General features: G+C 57.5%; 2 protein-coding genes and 1 pseudogene across 2 annotated transcripts; 1 reads left to right on the forward strand and 2 right to left on the reverse strand.

Annotated features, from left to right (window-relative positions):
* Positions 1 to 2,547: 2,547 nt before the first annotated feature.
* On the reverse strand, positions 2,548 to 4,718 carry LOC149521169 (uncharacterized). Its single transcript, XM_089774365.1, has 3 exons — positions 4,606 to 4,718; positions 3,781 to 4,512; positions 2,548 to 2,570 (listed from the first exon to the last, which is right to left on the reverse strand). Exons 1-3 carry the CDS (start codon positions 4,649 to 4,651, stop codon positions 2,548 to 2,550), a joined length of 801 nt encoding a protein of 266 aa, XP_089630491.1. The 5' UTR covers positions 4,652 to 4,718.
* Positions 4,719 to 10,574: 5,856 nt separating this feature from the next.
* On the reverse strand, positions 10,575 to 11,391 carry LOC149521170 (immunoglobulin heavy variable 1-2 pseudogene; annotated as a pseudogene).
* Positions 11,392 to 23,254: 11,863 nt separating this feature from the next.
* LOC142821125 (olfactory receptor 10D3-like) lies at positions 23,255 to 24,187 on the forward strand. Its single transcript, XM_075911923.2, has one exon. It carries the CDS (start codon positions 23,255 to 23,257, stop codon positions 24,185 to 24,187), a length of 933 nt encoding a protein of 310 aa, XP_075768038.2.
* The last annotated feature ends 396 nt before the right edge of the window (positions 24,188 to 24,583 follow it).

Genomic DNA, 24,583 nt, shown 5'->3' on the forward strand with positions numbered 1-24,583 from the left:
AGCACCGATGTAGTCTGGTCACAGGAACTGGGCTAGGATGCCTCAGGCCCCCTTGAGATGGGGGAGACTGGGCCCCTAAACTCCAGCCCCTTCCCCTAGGCTCTCCTCCATGCCCTCCGACAGCCAGCAACCAACTCAATAACTTCCAGCCCTGCCCCCCAGCCAAGGCAGCATTCCACCTTCCTTTGTTCCTCTCCATGGGGGGTGTCTGGCCACTGGTTTGCATAGTGACTCATCCTGTTTTGCTGGGTCGTGGTACCCACGGCAGCCAGTGGGGGTTCCCCCAGAGCCAGCAGCATAGAAACCAGCCAGGTACCCCCACTACGTCACACCAGCTCAGTGTAAGGCCCGTGAGATCGTCCTGCTTAGAAACCGCTTCCCCTTTTTGTGCCGGGCCAGCAGCGCGCTGTGTCACTGTGTCTCCGGTGCAGTAATAGGTGGCGGTATCTGCAGCTGTCAGCGAGCGGATCTCCAGCGAGAGCTGGTTCTTGGCGGTGTCTCCAGAGATAGTGACTCGGCCTTGGAGAGACCGGGCGTAGCGTGCGCTCCTATCATATGGATGCACATGCCCCATCCACTCCAGCCCTTTCCCGGGGGGCTGCCAAATCCAGTTCCAGGGGTAATATTGAGTAGAGATGGAGAACCCGGAGACAGCACAGCTCAGGGTGAGGGTCTCTCCGGGCTTCACCGCCCCCGGGCCGGACTGGACCAGCTGCACCTGAGCGAGGACACCTGGGGAAAGGGAAAGAAAGCAGGGAACAAATTAGCCAGTCATTGAATCTCTGGCCCTGTCCCCAATTCTCTAAAACACTCACAGCTGGGAGCCGAGAACAATGAAAGGAAAAGCCACAGAAACGTCATTCTCTTTTTCATGCAATGAGCGGAACTCCGCAGCGGGCAGGGCCGGGCAGGTCTGTGTCTGGCAGACACTGAGGCTCCTAGAACCAGGGGTTGGTATTTAACCAGGCAGTTCCGGGGCAGGGATTTGCATGCGGGTTTCACTCGCAGAGTATAAACAGAGCAGAGCCCTAGGCAGGGAGCGCAGTGTGGTGGGAAACAGTCACACTCCTCTGCGTTTCCCAGCATGTGACCCAGACGGAATTCGGGTTCATTGGAGCCCTTCAAGGGGACAGTTTTTCTGAGTCCCATGTGGCTACGCTGATGGGAGTTTGAATCCCACCTTCCAGCTGCACCTGCTCAATACAGCGGAGATATTCCGGGACCTCTCATGAGATTCACCCGGTATTGTCTGCTGGAGACGGACTGTGCTGTCGCAGCTCCCATTGGCCGGGAACAACGACCCCTCCTGCAGGTTTCCCGACATTTTTTAATAGGCAAAGTGTCTCGTGTTTATCCTGCCCCTGCTGGTCAGTCGCAGTCAGTGCAGCCGCAGCAGCCGCCTGTGTGTGTCTGGCAGGTGACTGCAGCAGGCGGTGGCCAGCAGGTGGCGCTCTCAGGCAGAGTGGTGAGGCCGATAGAAGAAGAGGACGGGGTAGCCTGTGTGCGATAGAGGGGTCCGGCTGTGGGGGTGAGTCAGTGGTTTGTCACCCCTCCCCGAGGGCACCGTATCGCAGGGTTTCTCAAGGGGGGGGGCAGCCCTTTCTGTCTGCAGGACTGAAGCCCGATCCCTGACAACCCCTGGTGCTGCCACCCCCTGAATTCCCAGCACACACTACGCTGAAGAAACGATCTCGCCCCTCCCATCCTCGAAGCTGTGAGTGGTGGGGCTCATGCTGCGAGTCCTGCATCCCCACTGCTCCCTTTGGGCAGAAGTCTGCAGAGCCCATGGCCAGAGTTCTGGGGCTCTCTAGCCAGCACAAGGCAGTCCCCAGGAGAGCTCCACAGCCCTTCCTCTCCCTGCCCCCGGCGGGGTCACAGGCAAGAGCCCCAGCCACAAAACTCCGTCCTCTGCTGCTGGCGCCGGTGCAGGGGCTTGAAGCTTCCCCTCAGCTCTCAGTCCCCTTTGCTCACACAGCCGGTGAGAGTGGCCACTCGATGTTCAGTCGGGAGAGCCTCAGGCTGGGTTTCCCATCCCTCACTCTTTCTTTCTTTCTTTCTTTCTTTCTTTCTTTCTTTCTTTCTTTCTTTCTTTCTTTCTTTCTCCCATACACCCCATCTATCTATCTATCTATCTATCTATCTATCCTCATATACCTCATCTCTCCCTCTCTCTCTCTCGCTCTCCCCACCCCCACTGCCGAGGTCAGTGTCAATGGTACAAACGAGTCGCCAGTTACATCAGTGAGACATTCCTAGGCCATGACAATCTGGACAACGAGAATGGGAAGAACCTGTCCCAGGACAGCTCGGGAAATGGCGGGTCGGGGCTGTGCTGTGGGGCGGGTTTGGACCCCGGTTCCTCAGGCTGGGGAGAAGCGCTGCGGGGCGGGATAAAAGTCCCGCGTGACGCTCAATGGCTGGAGAGGCCCCGGGGGCGGCCCGTTTACAAAGGAATACACTGCACCCCTTCCGAATGGCCAGTCGGTGCCGGAGAACGTCACTTCTAGTCCCAGCCCTCGCGCAGGACTCGGCCTTCCGGCTTCCTTGCTACTGGCTCCGCCCTCCACTGCCTGCGGAGGGAGACACAGGGAGATTTAAAGCAGAAAGGGGAGGCCCTGGGGTCACAGTGCGAGGATGGATGCACCGGCCCCTTCTTGCTCCGGTAAATGCACCCAGGCACCCTGCGCTCCCGGAGCGGAACTATGGGAAGAAAGCCGAGTGGAGCCCTGGCCGGGGGCAGGGCTGGAAGAGTGAATTAGTTTCTGTCTGGGAGCATGGAGGAGACAGCCTAGGGAAAGGAGCTGGAATTTAGGGGCCCAGTCTCCCCCATCTCAAGGGGGGGCTGAGGCATCCTAGGCCTGTCCTGTAACCAGATGACATCTGTGCTGTGCTGTATGCTGGAGAAGCAATAAACTCCCTCTATTCTACTGGCTGGTGGAGTCTGTCCCTGTCATTACGGGGGTGCAGGAGACGGAAAACCCCAACGCACTGTCACACCTGCCAAACGGAGGCGACAGGAGCGTAACTTCTCCTTGCTTCCCAATCTGCAGAGGTTGCGCTCTCAGGGCGCTGATACCCCCTCGGAATCACGAGGCTTTGGCTCTCCTGTCCCAGCACAGTTCAGGCTCTTCTGTTTCCCAGAAGGACAGTGGAAAAGGTGAGCGGAGGCCACAGAAATGCACCAGCGGGAGTTGAACCCAGATGAAATCATACCACTTTCAAAACCGTATTTATAGAATACGGTGCCCAGGGGTCTCTCTCTGACTTTTTCCAGCCCGCTCCACTGGTCTCTGCCTCTAGGTCCCACAACCGGCCTCGGGGCCAGTCCGAGTCAGTGAGGCGGGGCCACAGCGGGGCTGTTTATCCTTGTGCAAAGAATTTCGCGTTGTGGGTTGTGGGCCGCGAGCTGAGCCTCCCCCCTCACAGCCGCTGGAAGGCGCCTTGACTGATGGGTCTGCTCGGAAATCCCGGCCCTGACCCAACTGCCCAGCTGTCGCTGACTGCGCTGTGGGCGGGACGGGGGCCGTGTCTGCGCGGGGCCCAGCCCGCAGCGGGAGGTGACGCTGCCCGGGGGTTGCGGGGCTCCAGGCCCAGGGCAGAGGTTCCAGTCACAGAAGGTCCCGTGTCAAGGTTCCAAGAGCGTCTAGCACCGACCCCAGGAGCCTGTTGGGGGCGGGGGGTGGAACCCGAAACCGCGCGCTGCCCCTTCACTCCCACCCAGTAAAAATGCGGCGCGTGCTGCGCTCTCCCTGGACAAGTAAATTAGAGGCTGAGACAGGCCGGAGAATCCAATGAGAATTTTCCCCTTTTTGGCAGGGTCCCCGCTGCGCTCTGTGTCGCTCTGTCTCTCCGGGCGCAGCAATAGGGGGCGGTGCCCGCAGCTGTCAGCGAGCGGAGCTGCAGGGAGACCTGGTTCTTGGGAGGGGGAAGCGGAGACGGTGACCCGGCTCTGGAAGGAGGAGCTGTTCTCTGTGTGCCGGGTGGAACCGCCCTGATATCCCGGTCCCAGTCCCAGCAGCCTGTCCCGGGAGCTGCCGCCCCTCAAGGCGGAGGGCTGAGAGCGACAGTGAAAGGGGTTTGCTGTTCCCAGCCTCTCTCTGAACTCGGTTTCGTTTCCATGCATGGAGCTTGGGCGCCCCCAGCGCCAAATGGCTTCGCTGCTCACTGCAGGGGGAGGTTTGTGTCTGGGCTCAGACCGGCTTCTTCTCACTGTGTCTCTGGCACAGTAATAGCGGGCGGTGTCCTCGGGCTTCAGGCCGGTCATTTGCAGGTGCAGCAGGTTGTTGGGGTTGTCCCTGGAGATGGTGAATCGACCTTTGACTGAGTCAGCATAGTAGGTAGAGGTGACTTGAATTTGGGCAACCCACTCCAGCCCCTTCCCCGGAGCCTGTCGGACCCAGTTCATGTAGTAATCGCTGAAGGTGAAGCCGGAGGCTTTGCAGGAGAGGCGCAGAGAGTCTCCGGGCTTCTTCACATCCCCTCCGGACTCCACCAGCTCCTGGGGCCGAGCACCTGGGAATAAAGACCGGGTGTTAATAGAGGAATTAAAGCTGCGATAACACGCTGTTATCCCGACTCTTCCCGTTATTCAGAGGAATAAAATACCTCGCAAAGCGGCTACGGCGAAAAGCAAAAGGAGAAACTTTTTCATGTTTCTGCTGTTCAAGGACCTTCAAGGGGACTGGCTGCTCCCTGCCCAGACCCAGGGGGCTGCGGATCGTCTCTGCGGGTGCAGCCTGGGCAGAGGCAGGGACAGATTTAAACAGGACGCTGACTCCCTCATTTGCATACCCCCCCCCTTATAAGAGACAAGCTCCTACCTTGGTGACTGTGGGGGATGTTTCCTGGCCTTATAGAGCGCGTCTCGGACCTGCCCTCGGGATGGGCGCGCAGCGCCTGGTCGGCGGATCCGCAAGATGATTTTCCCCAAGGGAGAAGCGAAGGGATCGCCCCCCCCCCTTCCCCTGACCTGACACAATGATACAAACCCGCCATGTGCAATTCAGTTGATGCCTAATTTAGGGGGGGATTTCACAGGAGCCCCAGAGACGCATCGGGCCCTGTCTCAGTGGGAACCCTTCGGTGTCCTTCGTGCCCCCGACCCCTCCTCTCCCCTGCGTCCCCCTGCGCATTAGCCTGTCTCTGAGCGATTGGCCCCGCCCTATTTTACAGCCCTTAGACACGTGACTGTCCCCATTGTCCTGGGTGCCCGCGCTAGGCTGAGTGACGTCATCAATGGCCGAGGTGTGGGGTCTTTTATCTCCAGGGTGACAGCGTGAAATTGTGGGACCTTATTGCGGGCGGCCCGGGAGGTCTCCGCTCCGCCCCCTGACACCAGCTGAGCTGGGGGAAAACAATCCCGAGTCCCTTTGTCAAGCCCCAGCTTGGGGGAGCCAAAGAGCCAGACCTTGGTGGGGAGGGTGACTCAGAACGGGATTCGCCCCGGATTGAGGTTCCGGGAGGGGGCGATGGATCGCTGCACCCAAGGCGAGACATTGCCCGGCAAGGGATAGGTTAGCACAGGCGGGAGGTTTGTGTTACATTCACCCAGGTGCCCGAGCCCGGAGCCTGTTTCTCTACTGCCCCCTCGCGGCTGCCGTGGGGAGAGCGATTCCAGAGCCTGGGATTTTGCGTCTCTGTCAAATGAGATGAGTAAATTGAAGAGGCAACATCTCTCATTTCTGGACTGATTCCATTGTGATACGAAACAAAATTGGAATCTGGGTTCAGTTTCGGTAGGCAGCTTCCTCTTCGTCTAATGTCAGGGTTTGGTTGTGCCAGGAAAACTGGATGTGCCTGGAATGTGATTGTTTTCCAAAAGATGGAAAGGAAGGGGGCAGAGAGAGGGGAGATGCGACACCCACAGTCACCACTGGGGGCAGTGAGTGCAGGGGACAAATCCTGCAGTGTCAGGGAGAGGCCAGCAGGGGGAAGAGCTCAGCATTTTGCCTGCCACTAGCCCAGGTAAGTGGCCCCTCTGCCCCAAGCTCCTCCCCCAGCCCTTGGTCCCAGTGCTGGAGAGTGAGAGAAAGACCACCAGTCCTACAGCTGTGCCTTCCCGCCCCCAGCACCACCTGGCCAGGCATCACCGCCATGGCCTGCAGCACCCTTGGGCATCCCCTTCACCAGCAGCTCTGGGTTGCAGCATCTAGCCACAGCTAGTCATCCTGTGTGCTCACCCCCCCCTCCCCTGGGAGTGCTGATGGGGAAGGTGTGCTTGAGCCCTCTTTCCCCCCACTCCTGGGTCAGGACTGGGGAGCACCAGCAGGGGAGGCCTGCATGGCCCTCTCCTTTGCCAACTCCCCCAGACCAGGCCTGGGGAGCTCCAGTGAGAAAGGGCTGTGTGACCCCCTCAGACTTCTCTGCCCTTGGCTGGCTCCACCCCCAATCCCTCCAATTCTGGGCCTCTGCCCGAACTCCTGGCCCTGGGATGGCCCCTCAATCACTGGGCTACTCTAGCTCCAGGGAGCACAATAAGGATGTAAAAGACGAGTGGACAAGTCTACTATCGAATAAACCTTTGCTTCCTGGATAGTATTTTGACTAGTTGATATAAGATAGAGTCGGCAAAGGGGGAAAGGGTACAGCAGCATGGCCACTTTGAAACCCGCGTGGATCAGCTGTGGGCAGCTGCCCCTTTGAAATGCTGCCTGTGTGCCTTTCAAAGGGGCAGCCTTGGAGCCCAGGCATTTCTCGGAAATGGGGAGGCTCCCCATGGCATTTCCCTGGGGACTCCCGAGCTGACCCCAGGCTCCTAGCGGCATGACGTGGAGACTGAGCTCACCAGGGACCGTGAGTCCCACTGGGGACTCCTGTGCATTTAAGAGCAGGTACCTGCATGCAGCTATGGAGTCAATGGGACTTCCCGCTTCCCCCTCCCCTCTTTGAAATGTACAAGAGCCCCCAGCAGGGCCTCACAGTCCCCCGCTGATCCTGGGCTCCATGCTACAGGGCATGCCGCTAGGAGCAGGGGCTCTTGTACATTTCAAAGAAGGAATGCGGAAGTGCCTATGGATAGTTGATTTACTGCATTTTAACTTCCCTAGAGCAGCAGGAGACCTGCGTGCCCCTCCCCCCAGGTTGGACCAGGGTAACGCTGGATAAGTTTTCTGGTTCCATATAAACTACATTTGCCTAGTTTGTGTATGAGGCTGCCAGGTGAGGTTGTGTGCGAGGCGTTACAACTATCCAGATACATCCACTCTACCCCCCCACATCCACTGGGCCAGTGACCCTCCCAGAGCAGGCAGCCAGTTTGGCTTCGCCCGATTTATTTCTGGTGACTCCACACTGGCTGCTCTTTGTAACCCTGCTGCCCGCTAGGTCGGGGTGGGAAAACACCAGCCCTAGGACTGAATCTGGTCTGCCAGGGCCAGCCCTTGAGGGCTCCCACCCTGCTGTATTTACCTCTTCCTCTGCTTGTGCTGGTACGGAGGAGCACAGCTCCCTTTGGCTGCGGATCACCATTCCTGACCAATGGGAGCAGGGCTCACCCGCGCCTGTGGGGGTGCAGGTAAATAGAGCGGCAGTGGCCCACAGGAGCTAACCCTGCTGAACTGACCCCATTGCATTGCGCTCCCTTGCGCGAGGTGCTCACAAGTGGTTGTTGAGTAATTTGTTCCAAGATTATCCCAGGTACAGAAGTTAGGCTGCCTGGTCTAAAATCCCCTGAGTCCTCTCTGTTTCCTTTCACCGGGTTGTTTATTTTGGGAGACTGCAGGAGCTGGAGTCCAGATCTCTAGAGCCACCTGGAAAGTCCCAGCAATGGGGTAACCAAGGCCTAAGAGAGAACCCAGAGATTTCACTCCCTAGAGAAAGATCATTTTCTTAGAATATAACTGTGTCACTCTAGCGTGTCTCGCAGTGAGTCTCCCGCCCTGGAGATGGTGAACCGCCCTTTCACTGCCTCAGCATGGCTGGGGCCCGACCCATCATAGTAAATAAACATGACCCAGTCCAGGCCCTTCCCGGGAGCCTGCCGGATCCAGTTCATATTGTAGCTGCTGAAGGTGCAGCCGGAGGCTTTGCAGGAGAGGCGCAGAAAGTCTCCAGCCTTCTTCATATTCCCTCCGGTCTCCACCAGCACGTGGAACCAATCACGTGCGAATACAGCCAGGTTATAAATATATTGGTATCAACACAAGGGGAATTTAATTTTTTCCATCTCAGCCGTTATTGTCAAGAAGAAAACACCTTCCAAAGCCATAAAGCAAAAAAATCATTGTCCCTGGTGCTGTATTGGCTGGTCACTGCACAGACCCAGGGGGCTGCAGATTGTTCCTATGGGCGCAGCCTGCGCAGAGGGAGAAACAGATTTAAGCATGGTCCTGACTTCCTCATTTACATACCCCTCCTTATAAGAGACATGCACTTTGCTCCTGCCAGGGATATGACTGACTCGCTCTAGGGTTCCGGGTTCTGGGTGCAGGAGTCGGACCTGTCCAGCCTGGGTGTATGCGCAGCGCTGGGCACAGGGTGCAGGGATCCTCCTGAGAACTCGATCCTCTAGGGCCACAGTCAGTAACCAGGAGATTGGGATCTTCTGGTAGATCTTGGAGCATCTCACAGGGGATCCTGACTGGTTTGGCCAAGAGGTCATCAAGAGCAGCAATTCAGCTGCCCCTTCACCCTCTGCTGCACATCTCCTGCCCTTTGCCTTGCAGTTGCTTCCCCCTCCAGAGTCTCCTGCTTGCTGTACAGGGCAGGGGACGGAGAGCAGAGGGTGCCAACGTCAGGGTGCCCACCTCCCACCCTGTATTCTGTCTCCACAGAATGGAAGGGGGCACAACAGGGTTTGGGACGGAGTTTATTGGCTGCTTTTCAGAGTGGTTCAGGGCCAGGGGTGAGTCTGCCTTAGTCCCACTGCACCACCATCCAGAGCCACCTGTGGTAAGCAGAGTCCAGCTGGAGCCAGCTGGGAAACCCTGCCCCAGTCATGAGTCCCCTCCTACTTCAACTCCCTACCCCTGGCTTAGCTCAGAGCTCACCTCACACTCTTAGTCCCTTAGTCCAAGATGAGCTCTTATGCCCCAACCCTCTGCCCCTGTCTGATGAAATGGAGGGAGAATGGGGGAAGGATGGAGTGAGCAAGGGTGGGGCCCCGGAGAAGGGGCACAAAGGAGACCCGGCAGGGGTATTTGGGTTGCATTTAAATTCAGCAAGTGATCTTGTGCTTTACAAGGTTGGAGACCGCTGGCTTGAGGGGCATGAGCCCTACAGCGACTGTGCTCCTCATACAGGGACTTCTCAGGTGAGAAAGAAAGAAAGAAAGAAAGAAAGAAAGAAAGAAAGAAAGAAAGAAAGAAAGAAAGAAAGAAAATCCCTTTCATTGTGGTGACACCCCGGAAACCATCACAGTCCGGGGCTGGGCATTCGCCTGGGTGCTGTAGATCTCCCTGCCAGTCCATTCTCTAGTTAGGTGGGAGAGGAGGGCTGAGGCCGGGCGGTGAGTTCGAGGTTGTAGGTTCCATAGGAAGCCTGGCGATCTAAGAAGGAGCCTCAGCCCCTTGTGTGACTCGAGCCTCCAGGGCACCGACAGCGCCAGGGCTGCCCCGGGGCCGGTCTCTGTCTCTGAAAGCGTAACGTAGGGCGGGGTCCGCCGCTCTCAGGCTGAGCTGTTTGTGGATCCGCTGCCCCCTTGTGGCGAGCAGAGAAAGGCGGATTCCGCAGCCCGGGTTTTGGTCTGACCACCAGCAGGTTTCGTGTCACTGTGTCTCGCACAGTAATAGCGGGCGGTGTCCTCGGGCTTCAGGCCGGTCAGTTGCAGGTGCAGCAGGTTGTTGGGGTTGTCCCTGGAGATGGCGACTCGCCCTTTCAGGGAGTCTGCATAGTGTGTGCTGTTCCCATCCATGGAAATAGTGGAGAACCACTCCAGCCTCTTCCCAGGAACCTGCCGGAACCAGCTTATCCAGTAGTTGCTCCTGAAGGTGAAGCCGGCGGCTTTGCAGGAGAGGCGCAGAGAGTCTCCGGGCTTCTTCACATCCCCTCCGGACTCCACCAGCTGCACCTGGCACCGGGCACCTGCAAATAAAGGGATGTTAAAAGAACCGGTATAAAACCAGCGAGAATTGCCTGGGGTTCTGGCTCTGCCAGTTGATAAGGGACACAAAATACCTTCCAAAGCCGCTACAATGAAAACAGTCCCGACCCAAATCTCATTGTCCCTGGTCTTACTTTGAAGTAAGAATAAGACCCTCCGGAAAAGGGCGCTTTTTCCGGAGGATCGGGGCCAGTCTAGACGCTCTTTTCCGGCTTTTTTAAAAGCCGGAAAAAAGCGGCGGCCATGTTTATTTAAATGCCGCGGGGGATATTTAAATCCCCCGCGGATTTCCCTACGACGACTCTTGAAATTGACATGCCCCTTACGGAAGAGGGGCCAGTGTAGACGTAGCCCAGGGGTCACCACATCCCAGCAAGTACCCCCACTACGTCACAGGCCCAAGTGAGTTGGGGCCGATGACGTTTGGGGAGATATTGTCTCGGACTCTTTACCTGGGAAACACTCCCGGGACTGGTGCCACAGGACGACTCCTTGATTTGAAAGGCTCCAGTGCTGGCAGGACGCCTGGGTTCTCTCACTGGGGTTTGTGAAGGGCTGTAGCTGCGGATTGTGTCACTGTGTCCCGAGCGCAGTAATACGTGGCGGTGTCATCTGCTCGCAGGCTGCCCAGCTGCAGCCAGGCCGTGGTTATGGAGTTGTCCCTAGTGAGGGTGAATCGCCCGTGGAAGGCCGGAGCGTAGTCAGTGGCACCACTGCCAGGATAGATCCGTCCGATCCACTCCAGGCCCTTCCCGGGAGCCCGCCGTGCCCAGTTAATGTAATTGCTGCTAAAGGAGTAGCCGGAGGTTTTACATGTGAGCTTCACGGACTCTCCGGGCTTCTTGATTTCGGCCCCAGACTGGGTCAGCTGGATCTGGGAGCTGGCACCTGTCAATAAAAAACGCAATAAAAATGCCGTTAATTCCATTATATTCCTCCTCTTCCCAGCCTTATCCGAGTCCTTGTCTTGCCCTATGCAGGGCAGTCTCTGATCGGCCTTTTTGTAAGAACGACTCTGTCCACACCATATTCCTATTCAGTGGGAAAGTGAAGTTACACCCTTTTGCAAAGGAAACTGGGGCATGAACTGGGCTGGAGGGTTTTCTGTGTACAGGATTCCTGGCACAAAATAATGAAAATTTGGCATTAAAATAGACGACTGGGCTTTGAAATTGCATCCTACGCGATGTTCTCAGAGCTGGGATTTAGAATCCAGAGTTCCTGACCCATCTCCTACGTCTTCCCTTCAAACCGTCTTTCCTCTCCCAGCCCAGCTGTGCCCAGCAGACACCTGCATCCACCCCCTCACCTGAGACAGCCGCCAGAACGAAACAGATCCCCAGACCGATCATTGTCATTCTCCTCTCCCACCCCGTGTGCTGAAAGCAGGAAAACCGCCTCCTGTTGACTAGGCCCCTTGGCTGTTCTTTATCAGGCACTTTTCCTACTTCATTTGCATGTGGGTGTGACTACATCGTTTGACTAGACCTCGCCTTTGTCCGCCTGTTCAAATAAATGGCCTCAGAGTTTGGAGGGACTCAGCCAGGCAGGACGACATCAGTGGAATTTGGGCCCCGATCTAGGACAACACTGAAGCTACTTTGACCTCAGCTGGGCATCCGTGTGAGCTAAGGGACAAGTGGTGAAGCTGAATGTTGAGGTGCCCAGTGTCGGGCTCTCACAATGTCACTCTCAATGGGTGTGAAACTGACATAACACCGAATCCAGGAATGTGCATCCAGGAACACACGGGTACTCTCCAATGGGGAAATCTGCCTGGGAGCGGTCATGAGCCCTCAACCCCCAGTACCCAGCTGTGACGTAGTGGGGGTACTTGCTAGGCTGTGGTGACCTCTGCTGTCTGGAGCAAGACCCAGCAGGGAAAACCTTATTATGCAAAGGTGACTCCATACCGGTTGAACCAGCCAACCCCCCATGGGGAGAAACAAAGGAGGTGGAATGGTGCCCTGGCTGGGGGCAGGGCTTGGAGAGGGGGAGTTAGTTCCTGTCGGGAAAGCAGGGAAGAAGGAACTGGGGAGGGGACTGGGATCCCCCCAACTCAAAGGGGGCACTGAGGCCTCTTAGCCCCAGTTCCTGTAACCAGATTACATATATGCTGTGCTGTATCCTGGAGGAGCAATAAACCACCCTCAATTCCACTGTCTGGTGAAATCTGTTCGTGCCATTTCGGGGGGCAGGAGACGGGGGACCCCCAACGTGCCGTCACACCAGCTTAGTCTCTTCTCTTCATGTTTCCTCAGCTAAAACTGATTCTTTCCCAAACCACACCCTTCCTTTGTTCAAACTCCTTCCCTCTCCGGTGAAAAGCGCTTGGACCACGGACTATGTGACAGTGCATGTGAGGGGAGAATTGACCTTCCAAAGCCGTTGGAATGAGCACTAAATAGAGCCAAAGTTTCATTGTCCCTGGTGCTGGCGGGCTAAGTTTTTCGGGGATTGGCTGGTCACTGCCCAGAACAAGGGGCTGCGGATTGTCCCTGCAGGTGCAGCCCGGGTAGAGTCAGATTTACCCAAGAAATTCGCACCTGGTTTGTGTACCGCGCTCCGTACATTTCCAGCCCTCCAGTTCGATTCCGGGAGAAGTGTGGGAAATGGGTGCTTCGCTCTGGCCGAAATCCCACTAAAATCCGAGGGGATATTAAAGCGGCTTCTATTCAAACAGAATCAGGTGCCACGAATTTGTAGGGGGCCCTGCACAGCGGGAACACGTCCCTAATTGGCTCCGGAAAGGGGCTGTCAAAACAGAAACCGAGGAAGGAGAGAGGGAGGGATCGTGGCATTAGGAACCAGAGAACAGAAGGAAGGACGCTGCAGCCCAGCCTAGGGCCGCCCAGCACCTCTCGGTCCCTGTGGATCCTGTGACTGGTGGGAGATATGCAGATGTTGATGGAATTTGTGCATCCTAAGGGCTAGCCTTGGTTAGGGGACAGCGCAGAGAATAATTCCTTCAATTCACTTTTAAAACCATATATATTGTGTAGGTTTGCTCTTCCTATGCGAGTCTTTCTCCCTCTCCCTGCTACAAGGATGGAAGGACGGAGGGAGAGTCAGAGAGGGGAACGTGTGAAGCAGGAACAGCGGTTACATTGGAATGGACACCTCCTTTCTCTGCCTCGCGTTCTCTGCGAACAGGGCCGCATGTGTCAGCAAGAAGAGTCAACACTCCCTGTGAAACCGGCCTTGCTGCTCTGTTCAGAGGCCGCTTCCCCTTTTTGTACGGGCCCCGCTGCGCTCCGTGTCACTGTGGCTCGGTTCCTGGCGCAGTAATAGGTGCCGGTGTCCGCAGCTGTCAGCGAGCGGAGCTGCAGCGAGAACTGGTTCTTGGCGGTGTCTGCAGAGATGGTGACTCGGCCCTGGAGAGACTGGGCGTAGTGTGTGGTCCCTTCTCTGGATACTTCTCCCAGCCATTCCAGCCCCTTCCCGGGCTCCTGCCGGATCCAATTCCACCAGCAGCAAAAACTGGAGAGGGTGTCACTGGAGGGACCCGAGATGGTGCATGTGAGCGTGAGGGTCTCTCCGGGCTTCACCGCCGCAGAACCGGCCTGGCCCAGCTGCACCTGAGCCAGGACACCTGGGGAAAAGCAAACAAGGCGAGCAGGGAATTAGCCACCCGGGGGATCTACCGGGGTGTCCTCAATCCCCTCGCTGCCGCAGAGACACTCACAGCGGGGGGCGGCGAGCAGGGCAAGGAAAAGCAGCAGAGGTTCCATTCCCATTTCAGACTCCCCGGCGGGCAGGCCCAGGCAATTCTCTGGCCGGGCAGACACTGGGGCTCCCGGATTCAAGGGTTTGTATTTAACAGGCAGCTCCAGGCAGGGATTTGCATGCGGGATCCCTCAGTGGGTATAAGGGACAGCAAAAGGGGGCGGGGCGAGGATGAGCGCTCAGTACGTGGAGATGTCCCCTTCCCCCCCTCCCCGAAAGGGCGGACGCCCTAGGCGGGTGTAAGGGAACCCAGGGGGTGAGCGCTCAGAACCTGCCAATATCCCCTTTCGCACTGCTGCGTTTTGTGCCTCTGCAGAGAGCCCTCAACCCAGCGCACCTTTCATTGCAATCCATGGCTTCCTGGAGGGGAAGCGTAAGGGGTAGAGCATGGGTGGGGGACAGGGGATTGGCTCTGTCCTCAGCATAAAGGGTGAAATTAACAGTCCCTCGAGAGAATATTGGCGGAACCCCGGGCAGTTGCAGACAAAGGAGGGGAAAGGGTGCGCGGTGCTTGTGCCGCAACATCCAAGCCTCCGAGCCATCCCCTTCTCTGCCACAGATGTCCTGTGCGACCTTGAGCAAGTCACTTAGTCTGGCCGGGCCTTAGTCCCCTCTCGGCCACATGGGAATAGCAAGGAGGCGGAGAGGAGCAATACCTTGGCCAGAGCGTGAGGCTCAGACCCTGAGGCAATGGGAGTCGTCCAATGGCCTAAGGAAGAAATATAATCACAGCATGGCAGCAGGGGCTTAGCAGGCTGGGAGAAGTGTGATGCGTTAGCGTGTGACAGGCTGTAAGGGGGCCAGGCAGCACGGCGAGGGTCGCCACTGATGTGCCTGAAGCAGAGAGGTTGATGGAGAGAGGAATACAATGGCTGGAAAGTTACTAAGTATCGGTTCCAGCTGGAGAGGAGAGAGAGAGTCTGTTTGTGAGCTGCCGGGAGCTCGGAGACCCGTGCAGAGAGCAATCCGGGCTGTACCGTGCGCGGAGCGGTACCCCTGCTCTAGGAGTAGCTCTAGCTACTACAGAACGCCCCGGATTTACACGACCCGGTTCGGAGAGGAAAGAGCAGCCCAGCTGCAGGAGCGAGATGGCGAGGCTGGAAGCTCCCGGGGCGTTTCCCTTCCCGTACCGGCAGCGGGACAAAAACACGGAGCAGAGGGCCTGGCGGGGACACGGTTCCGAGGCTGATTCCCCACCTGGGGAACTCTGATCCCGGTGGGACTGGGAGGCGAGGCGTCTCTGCCTCGGCTTGGGAGGGAGACTATCGGCGCTGGTTTCTTTTCTCTCACGGCTCCAGAACAGAGTTCGAGTGTCCCTTGCTGGGCAGGTGCGCTGGGCCCTGCTATGTGCGGCAGGATCCCCTGTGTATGCAGAAGGGACGCACGACAGTAACCACAAGATTCCCTGAAGGAGCAGAATCCCAGGGACTGGACTTCAGCGCCAGTTTGTGTTCGCGTGACTGGCTGACGGGAGATTCTCGGCTCCTGGCCCCTTCTGTCCCATAATGGGACACATGATTCGCTTGTTGTTTAAAAGAAGGAACCAATCTATGTGGTTGCCCCTTTGGAAATATAAATATTCACTAGCTGGAGCGATTCTCAGCTCTGCAGCGCCGGCCCATGAGCAGGGAGGGGGCTGTGCCGGGGGTGGGGCTCACAGGGTCCTTAAGCACTGGACACCCCTGGCGCTGGCAGGTGGCTGGGAATGAATCCCCGGTCCAGCACGGACCCGCCCCACTGCCCTGTGCAGGGACAGAGAGAAACATTGTCTGGCAGGTGCGGACAGAGGGAGACTGGGCCCATCGCTCCTGGCTTCGCTCCCTGGGATCCCTTTAGCTTCACTGAGAGGAGCCGTTTGCGGGAGGTGGCAGCGCTGGGCCAGGCAATGGAGTCAGGACATGAAAGAGTTAATCAGTGATGTCAGAATGTTGTATCCTGCCTGGCCTTTGCTCCCGCGAGCCCCCGACAGGGCTGTTCTGCGCGTGTCTCTGCTGCCCCCGTGCGGCAGACGCGGGAAGTTCCGCAGCTCTGGTTTGTGCACGAGCAGCCGCAGGGTTCGTGTCACTGTGTCTCTCGCACAGTAATAGCGGGCGGTGTCCTCGGGCTTCAGGCCGGTCATTTGCAGGTGCAGCAGGTTGTTGGGATTGTCCCTGGAGATGGTGAATCGGCCCTTGAAGACCTGGGCGTAGTTGATGGAAGATGAACTTGGGTGTATTTCCCCGACCCACTCCAGCCCCTTCCCTGGAGCCTGACGGACCCAGCTCATCCAGTAGCTGCTGAAGGTGAAGCCGGAGGCTTTGCAGGAGAGGCGCAGAGAGTCTCCGGGCTTCTTCACATCCCCTCCGGACTCCACCAGCTGCACCTGGGACCGGGCACCTGCGAATAAAGGGATAAGCACCGGTAAAAAAAAAAAAGGCCCAAAAAGGGCCTAAGGGAGGGAAGCACCCAACTGCCATTGAATTCCATTGAGATAAGGGCACCTCGTTGCCTTAGGCTGCCTAGAACAGCTCCTGTTCTGCAGCCAGTGCAGCAGCGACCCCTCCAGATCCCCAAAAGCATCGGAGTTGAAGGAGGCTCCACGAGGAAGACGAAAATCAGCAGCAGGTTCCTCCTCAGTGAAGGTGCAAACTGAGCCCAGCAGCCAGGCCCGGGCAGGTCTGTGTCTAGGGGGGATATTGAGGCTCCTGGAAGCAGGGGCTGGTATTAAAAGGGGAACCCGCCGGGCGGGGATTTGCATGTGGGTTGCCCAGAGTGAATGGAAAAGGGGCCAGGGTGGGAGCTGAGTCTGCACAGGGGGAGAACGGGAATCCCCCCAAGGATCCGCAGCCTTAGTAGGTCTCCGGGCGCTGGGAAATCCCCTTCCCGTGGGTACCCCGGCTCCGCCCCGTGTCGCTGCCTGGAAAGCCCTTAGGAGAGCGGCTGTTCGGTTTCCCTGGGCAGGGGCTGGTGCGTGTCACTAACGCTCCTGAGCCTCCTCCTGGGGGCGTCCCCTCGCCCCAAATCTGTGTGAGAATTTCCCCCCCCCCCCCGTTCCTCGCTCCCCTCCCACGGCCCATCCCGCCAGCCTTGCATTTCCCGTCCATTCCCGTGCATTTTAATGGGGGTTTCGCGGCTCTGTCCGTTCTCTCTGGCTCCCTGCGCTGCTTAGAAGCCGCTTCCCCTTTTTGTACGAGTCCCGCTGGGCGCCGTGTCACTGTGTCTCCGGCGCAGTAATAGGTGGCGGTGTCTGCAGCTGTCAGCGAGCGGAGCTGCAGCGAGAACTGGTTCTTGGCGGTGTCTGCAGAGATGGTGACTCGGGCTTGGAGAGACGGGGCATATTGTGTTTCCCAGTCCTCGTTGTCACTGTCATAGTACACCCACCCCATCCACTCCAGCCCCTTCCCTGCAGGCTGCCTGATCCAGCTCCAACCAGCGCCACTATCCACAGTATCTCCAGAGACAGCGCAGCTCAGGGTGAGGGTCTCTCCGGGCTTCACCACCCCGGGGCCTGACTGGACCAGCTGCACCTGAGCGAGGGCACCTGGGAAAGCAGAAAACAAGCCAAGACAATATTAACTCCCGAACCAATCCAGGGCTCTGTTCCTAGTTCCTCTCTGCCCCACGGACACTCACAGCCGGGGGCGGCGAGCAGGGCCAGGAGAAGCAGCAGAGGTTCCATTCTAGGTCTCAGGAACTGAGGGAAACTCCCCAGCGGGCAGGGCCGGGCAGGTCTGTGTCTGGACAGAGACTGAGGCTCCTAGAACCAGGGGCTGGTATTTAACTAGGCAGCCCCGGGCAGGGATTTGCATGCGGGTTCCCCAGGGCGAGTAAAGGGGGTGGCAGGGGATGAGCGCTCAGCACATGGCGATGTTCCCTGGGGAGCAGGTGTCCCCTTTTTACCCCAGAGAGGCCGGGCGCTCAGCTCAGCTATAATGACAAGAGGTGGCTGAGGGGACAGAAGAGGCGCCATGCTCCGGGCTCTGGACTGGGGCCGGGATGGGACCGACGGTTTCACGCAATGGGGATGGACTAGAGGGGAACCCAGTGGCCAGGGAGGGCTGCCGGGCGGGTGGCACAGAGACACGCCCCTTCATACCGCAGGGTGTGACCCAACCCCATTGAAACATCCCTGGAGCAGGGGCAGCTCCAGAATGTGCTGGGCAAAGAAACTAAAAACCAGAATTGTGATGCAGGGCCGCTCCCATCGAGGTTCTCCGGGGATCGTAGGGCAGGGAAGCAGCCCGGGCTGCAGGGGGTGGGGTGGGAGGCTGGTGCTGGGCACCAGAGCCTGGCCCTGACTTGGTAAAAGGGGAGGGGCTGGGGCATGGGGAGAAGAGGCAACATCGGGTCCTGTTTTCTAGACTTCTGATCATCTGTGTTGCTCTTCTCTGGACTTTTTCTATTTTATCCACAGCGATCCCGACATGTGGTGCCCAGAACTGGACACAACGCTCCCGGTGAGGCCAGGTCAGCGCAGATAAGAGCGAAATAATCACTGACTGCTCCTGTCTCGCTCACAGCACTCCTGAGAAATGTTTGCTCTGTGGGTAACAGTGACAGGCTGTCGGCTTCTGTTTGACTGACGGGTCCCTAGGGGCCCCTTGGGCAGTGCCCCGGCCTCGGGAACATTTCCCTTCTGTGTGGGGGCTGGATGGTTCCCTCCTAAGCGCCGCACTTTGCCTTTGTCCTTATTGATTTTCATCCTCTTTACTTCTGACCATTGTTCGTTCTGAAGTACAGTCCTCTGCTCCAAAGCACTCGCGACCCCTCCCCTCTGATCTCCTCTGCAGGCTTTATCAGCGCCCTCTCTCTGCCATTCTCTAAATCAGTGGTTCTTAACCTTACTGCACCCTGCACCCCTTATCCTAGATTTAAAGTAGGTCAGTTCTTTAAAACTAAAATACATCACACAAATCTGGCATGTCTCTGTGAGGGAGTGGGGGGCTGTCTGCTCTGTAACCCGGTGTTCCCCTGCGCTGTGCTGTGATTCCCAATGACTCACCCACAAGTGTATTAGCCCAGACTCCTAGGCCCAGCCTAACCAGATAACAAGGCTCTTCCCAGGGGGAGGGAGGCAGAGACGAACACCTGGTTCCGGGGCAGGGTCTGGGAGCCAGGCAGTTGCTGGCTGGGAAACCTGCGGGGAACAGCCTGAGCAGAGGGCAGAGGATTTAAGGGCGGGGGGAGGAGAGGGGAGGAGGATGGATTCCCTGCTCAAAGGGTCTGAGGCATCCTGGCCCTGACTCCTGTAACCACATTAGGTCTGTGCTGTGCTGTGCTGTGTCCTGGAGAAGCAATAAACCCTCCTCTCTACTCTACCGGCTGCTTGTTACGGGGCTGCACGCGCCATCAGTGTCCTACCCCCAGGGGGCGGTGCACCCCAGGTTAAGAACCCTGCTCTAAATCATTAATCATTACGCAAATCATCCAGTTCAGTCCAGCTCTGACAGTCATACCAACGACTGCTGCCAGCCGAGAGTCACGTCTGGGCCTGGTACCCAGCGCAGTGAGTTCCAGCCCGGGGACTCGTTAGCAATGGCAAAGTTTTAATTAATCCCAAGGCCCCTTTCACCCCATGGGGTGCTAGGCCGGGGCTGGGGATAACACATGGACAGAGATTAATCACCACGTCTGCCCCGCATCCCAGCTCCCAGGCGAGGTGCCCACCAGGGAAGGGCGGGGAATGAGACTGATTAGCGGAATCTCTGGGAGTCTTATTAGACCTGCAGAGCTGGGACACCAGCAAACAGCTGGATGAGCTCACTGCTGGAACCCCCGAATGTAGGGGCCTGTCCCGCTCCCACCCCTCTGTGCGGTGTCTGTGGGTTTGTCTCCATTGCAGGGTGTCCCCCCATGGACCCAACCCCAGGGTGCAGGTGCGCAGTGCATGTGTCTGGCGAGGCCTGTGCCCACCCCACCGCGCTAGGGAGGGAGCAGGTTTGCTTGAGTCCAATCAGCCATAACGCGCTAAGGGCCCTTGCTCCTGGATCCTGGCGGTGCAAAGGGGAGGGGAACAGAACCCGCCCATGGCTCGGGAAGATGCGGAGCGACGTCTCTCCCAGTGAAGATGGGGTGGAGGTGGAGAACCCTTCCCCCGATGGGTCACTTACACAGTAAGCTCTGCAAGGCGGGTCTGGCTCGCTCTGTGTCTGCTCAGAGCAAGAGTGTCAGTGTCTGGTGGGGGAGGTTGGGGGAGGGGCGGCTGTCCTGCCCAAAATGGCTCAGTTCTTTACACTATTCAGCATCTCTGCTGTCCTGCCACAAGGGCTGTGCCATATTGTATGGGATGGATGGTGTCTCCACCTGCACAGCGGGGGATGTCACCCCCACCCGTCCCCACCCCGCTGCACGAACACATCCCTGTGCACACAGAGAGGGGCCGGGGAACAGGCGGACACACACCCAGGGGAAAGCTTGGCTGGACTCAGGCTTCCAGCCCAACCTCTGGCCCAGCCTCTGCTATTTCACCCCATGAGGGGATTCTCGGGCTTGTGCCACAGGAGGGCAGAGCACAGACGAGCATCAATGTCCCAACCCCCAAAACTGTGCAGGGTGTAGAACAGGCATCTCATGTCTTCGTCCTCTGCTGGAAAATTACACGGCTCCTTCAGTCCCAAGGGTGTTTCTCCTGACTCACACCCATGTGCAGGGTGGGCAGAAACAGCCCCGGTGAACCCAACGGAGCCCCCAGGAGTCAGGCCAGGGGGTGGACAGCGGAATCCTGGCCCGGTGGAGCTGGGGATCGGGCCCTGCTGGCTCCATGGCCCTGACAGTAGTTACCGGTCTGAGTGTCTGGTCCCGGGGGTGTCTGGGCATCTCCAAAGCGAAGCCGAAACTCTGTTACTTAGCGACTCTGCCGAGAGCTCAGCCAGGAGCCCAGTGGGGATTCAAGGCTGGTCCCGAGGGCCCCAGAGGGGATTTAAGGCCCAGGCAGAGCCAGGAGACTGTGAGAAGCTTTGGGCTCGGCAGCAGCACGGGGCGAGACAGGGCAGCCCTGGCCAGGTTGGCAGTGGATTAGGGTGGGTCCTGGGTGGGTCCCAGCTGCTGTGGCAGAGGGACGCTGGGCAGGGATGGGAAGGACACGGGATGGGGCCACAGGAGTCCCGGCCGGAGCAGAAGGAAAGAATCCCAGTCAGCTGGAGCTGCCTCTGCCCATGCAGCCAGTGTGAGGCGCCTGCTTTGGTACCGACCCTGTCGCCCTGCCCTCAGTCTCCACCTGTCTGTGGCCTGGCCCCACCGCACCCCCAGGGCTTGTCATCCAGGGGTGTCCTGTAGAGAACCATCCACCCAGTCCCCTAGCCCCGTCTGTGCAGCGCCTGCCTCTGGGCTGCTTCTCTGTGTCACTGATCTCTCTCTCCTCGTCTGCCATAACCCCACCACCAGCCTCTGCCCTGCAGCCCTGGTTCCCGCCTGGGGAATCTCCCTGCGAAACGCCACCAGACACTTCACCATCGCCCCTCAAATCTCACTGTAAAATTCCCATCCTGGGTGACAGCTGCACATCCCAGCCTGCCGACCGCAGCCAAGCAGATGAGAAGCTGGAGCGGGGGTGGTGGTGCCTGGAACAATGTCTATAGTGAGGGTGGGGGGAGAGGGCTGAGACATACTGAACCAAACTGAGAACCTGTTTATGACGGGAACCACATTAACTTAGCGTCTCTCTCAGCAGCCCTGGATTCAGCCCCCCTGGCTGGGCTGCCCCCTTTTCCTTCTCCCTCCAACCCCAAAATTGCCCCACGACTCCCGTCTTTCCCACATTCATCGCTTTGCATCTCTGAGGCCACATCCCTGCTCACTCCATCCCTTCCCCATCCTCCCTCACTTGCACCAGGCTGGGCAGAGGGTTGGGTGCAGGCTCTAGTCTTGGATTAAGGGATTTGGAGCATGAGAGGGGCTCTGAGCTGAGTTTGGGGCAGGCAGTTGGGGTACTGGAGGGGTTCTAGGTGCAGGCTCTGGGTGGGTGTTTGGATGCAGGGGTGCTCGGGGCTAGAGCAGGGACTTAGGGTGCAGGGGGGTGGTTCACAACTCGGGTAGGCTTATAGGATGTGGTCTCTGACTGGGCACCACTTACCTCAGGTGGCTCCCGGGTGGTGGTGCAGTGGGTCTAAGGCAGCCTCACCCCTTCCCTAGCCCTCACCAGTCCCAAAAGCAGTCAGCAAACTCCCTTCCAAGTCCTATTGTGCCCCCCGCCCTGCGCTGTGGAGATCGGATACAGGGTGGGAGACAGGGCACCGTGACATCAGCGCCCTCCTTTCCCTCCCCTGCCCTGCACAGCGAGCAGGAGGCTCCCGGTTGTGGGAGGAGGCAGCTCCAAGGCAAAGGGCAGGAGATGCGCAGCAGTGGGGGGAGGGGCAGCTGAAGCGCCGGCACTTGATAGTCTCTTGGCCAAATCAGTCAGGATCCCCTGTCAGAGGCTCCAAGATCTACAACTAGATCCCAATCTACTGGCTGGTGACCACTGGACTAAACAATCCCTCCGCTGCACACCAGGGGCAGCTCTGTTGGTCTGTGTCTGCAAAAATGAGGAGCCCTGAGGCACCTTGAAGTCCTGCCGACTTATTAGGGAATAAGCTTTTGCAGGCAAAAACCACTTCATCAAACACATGCAGCCCGTGTGGGTGTTTTCATTGTCAAACAGATTGGATTGGAGAAGATGCGGTTGTACCTTAGGGCTTGGCTGTAGACAAGGGGGCTTATGATGTGTCCTGGATGGAAGCTAGAGGCATGTAGGTAAGGAGAGAGGTCGCAAGGTTTCCAGTGCAGGCTGGTATTTATATGACCATCATTTATTTGTTCTGAACACCAGGCATTTGAAAAAGTGATTTTTATCCCCAAATCCCAGGTATGTCCACACTGCATGACTATTTGGGGATACCACAGGTATCCCAAAAGAGCAACCCCACATCTGAAGAAGCCACCCATTTTTTCAAAATATTTTTTAAAATAATGGGTGCACTACTTCAGAATTCCTTAAGGGATGTCTCAAAATAGGATGTTGTTTTGAAATCTGGCATTGTTTAAATGAGCCAAATTTCAAAATAAGCTATTTGCATACCTTATTTTGAGTTTAGAGTGCTGTGTAAATGCACCGTAAAGTGTCACTGTCTTCTAGTTTCTGAAGAGAGGGTGAGAGAGAACCGCTCCCCAAACAGAAGGCTCTGTGTTACTGTGGTGAAGAGGCTTTGAGAGAAAATGCCTGAAGAAATTGTAATTGCACAAGGAGAGAAGAAGCCTGCGCAGAGCAGACCAGAAGAGATTCTCAAAGAATCGGATGATCTCCTTTGTCTGGTCTGTGTTGACTCCCCGATATCCATGGCAGGCACGTTCTCTCACCATGCTCAGCAACAGCACAGTGAGGCCAGGCCCCCAACTGGCATTACAAAGACAAGGAAAGTGATTCCTGGGGGTTGTGGATGGAAGGGGAGTATTGTAGGTAGGATATGACGAGTCTTTTTGTTCTGTAGCTCACTGGCTGTATTTCTCTCCCTTTGCCCCAGGAATGAGATCCAAATGGGGCTGGTGAATCGCACCCAGGTGACTCATTTCATCCTCTTAGGGATCCCCAACACTGAGGGCTTCCAGACCATCCTCTTCTTCACCTTCTTAGCCTTCTACCTCTGCACCCTGCTGGGCAACCTGCTCATCTTCTCAGCCGTCCTCGCCGACCGCCGCCTGCACACCCCCATGTACTTCTTCCTCTGCAATGTCGCCGTGCTGGACATTGGCATCTCTTCCATCAGCGTCCCCAAATTGCTGGACAACCTCTGGGCCAACAGTAGAACCATCTCGCTGGGCGGGTGCATGGCCCAGGTCTTCTTCTTCCACTTCCTGGGCAGCACCGAGTGCCTGCTCTTCACCGTCATGGCCTTTGACCGGTACGTGGCCATCTGCCACCCGCTGCGCTACCTGCTCATCATGAACCGCCGGGTGTGCGCCCTCCTGGCCACCAGCAGCTGGATCGCCAGCTCCTTCCACGCCACCATCGTCACCAGCCTGACCTTCACGCTGCCCTACTGCGGGTCCAACGTGGTGGACTATTTCCTCTGCGACATTTTCCCCGTGGCCAAGCTGGCCTGTGCAGACACGTACATCCTGGAGACTGTGACCTTCACCAATATTGGGGTGGTGCCCATGAGCTGCTTCATCCTCATCTTCATGTCCTACACACGGATCATCTCCTGCATCCTGAAGATGAATTCAGGTGAAGGGCAGCGCAAAGCGGCCTCCACTTGTGCCTCCCATCTGGCTGTGGTCACCATATTTTTTGGGCCCTGCACTTTGATGTTCTCTCCCCCAGAGATGAGCAAAGTGCTTGTGACCCCTGTGAACATTTTTGGCAACGTAGTCACGCCCATGCTGAACCCGGCCATCTACACGCTGCGCAACAAGGAGGTGAAAGCGGCTCTGAGAAAACTGAGAGGGAGTCAGAGGCCTGCCGGTTGATGTTTGCAAACTCACCTATAAATACATTGTCATGGCCCATCAGTGGCTTTTGTGACTCTCCCTTCACCCATCCCAATACAGCCCTATGTATCTCCCTGGAGCTCTGTCTGTCATAGAAATGCTTCGACAATCCCAAAATGTCTGCCACGCTGTCAGGCTGATATTTTCAACCCTGCCCGAGGGACAGGCGCACCCATTTGCACTGGAATGAATCGGAACTGGAGCCACAAACTCTGCAGAGGTGTCTGAAAGTCTCAGTCTCATAGCACAGGTCTGTAGAGCTTGAGCTCTTTCTGTGTATCATTATAGGGCAGGATTTCCACTGCCAGGATTCTCATGGCTGCTGTGTGTGTCCTCTCCAAGCAATCAGCCCCTGGCTTGAGTTGTGGACGCCAG

The sequence above is a fragment of the Pelodiscus sinensis genome, chromosome 30 (genome assembly GCF_052426305.1).
Source record: "Pelodiscus sinensis isolate ZL-2025 chromosome 30, ASM5242630v1, whole genome shotgun sequence".
NCBI classification, from domain to species: domain Eukaryota; kingdom Metazoa; phylum Chordata; order Testudines; family Trionychidae; genus Pelodiscus; species Pelodiscus sinensis.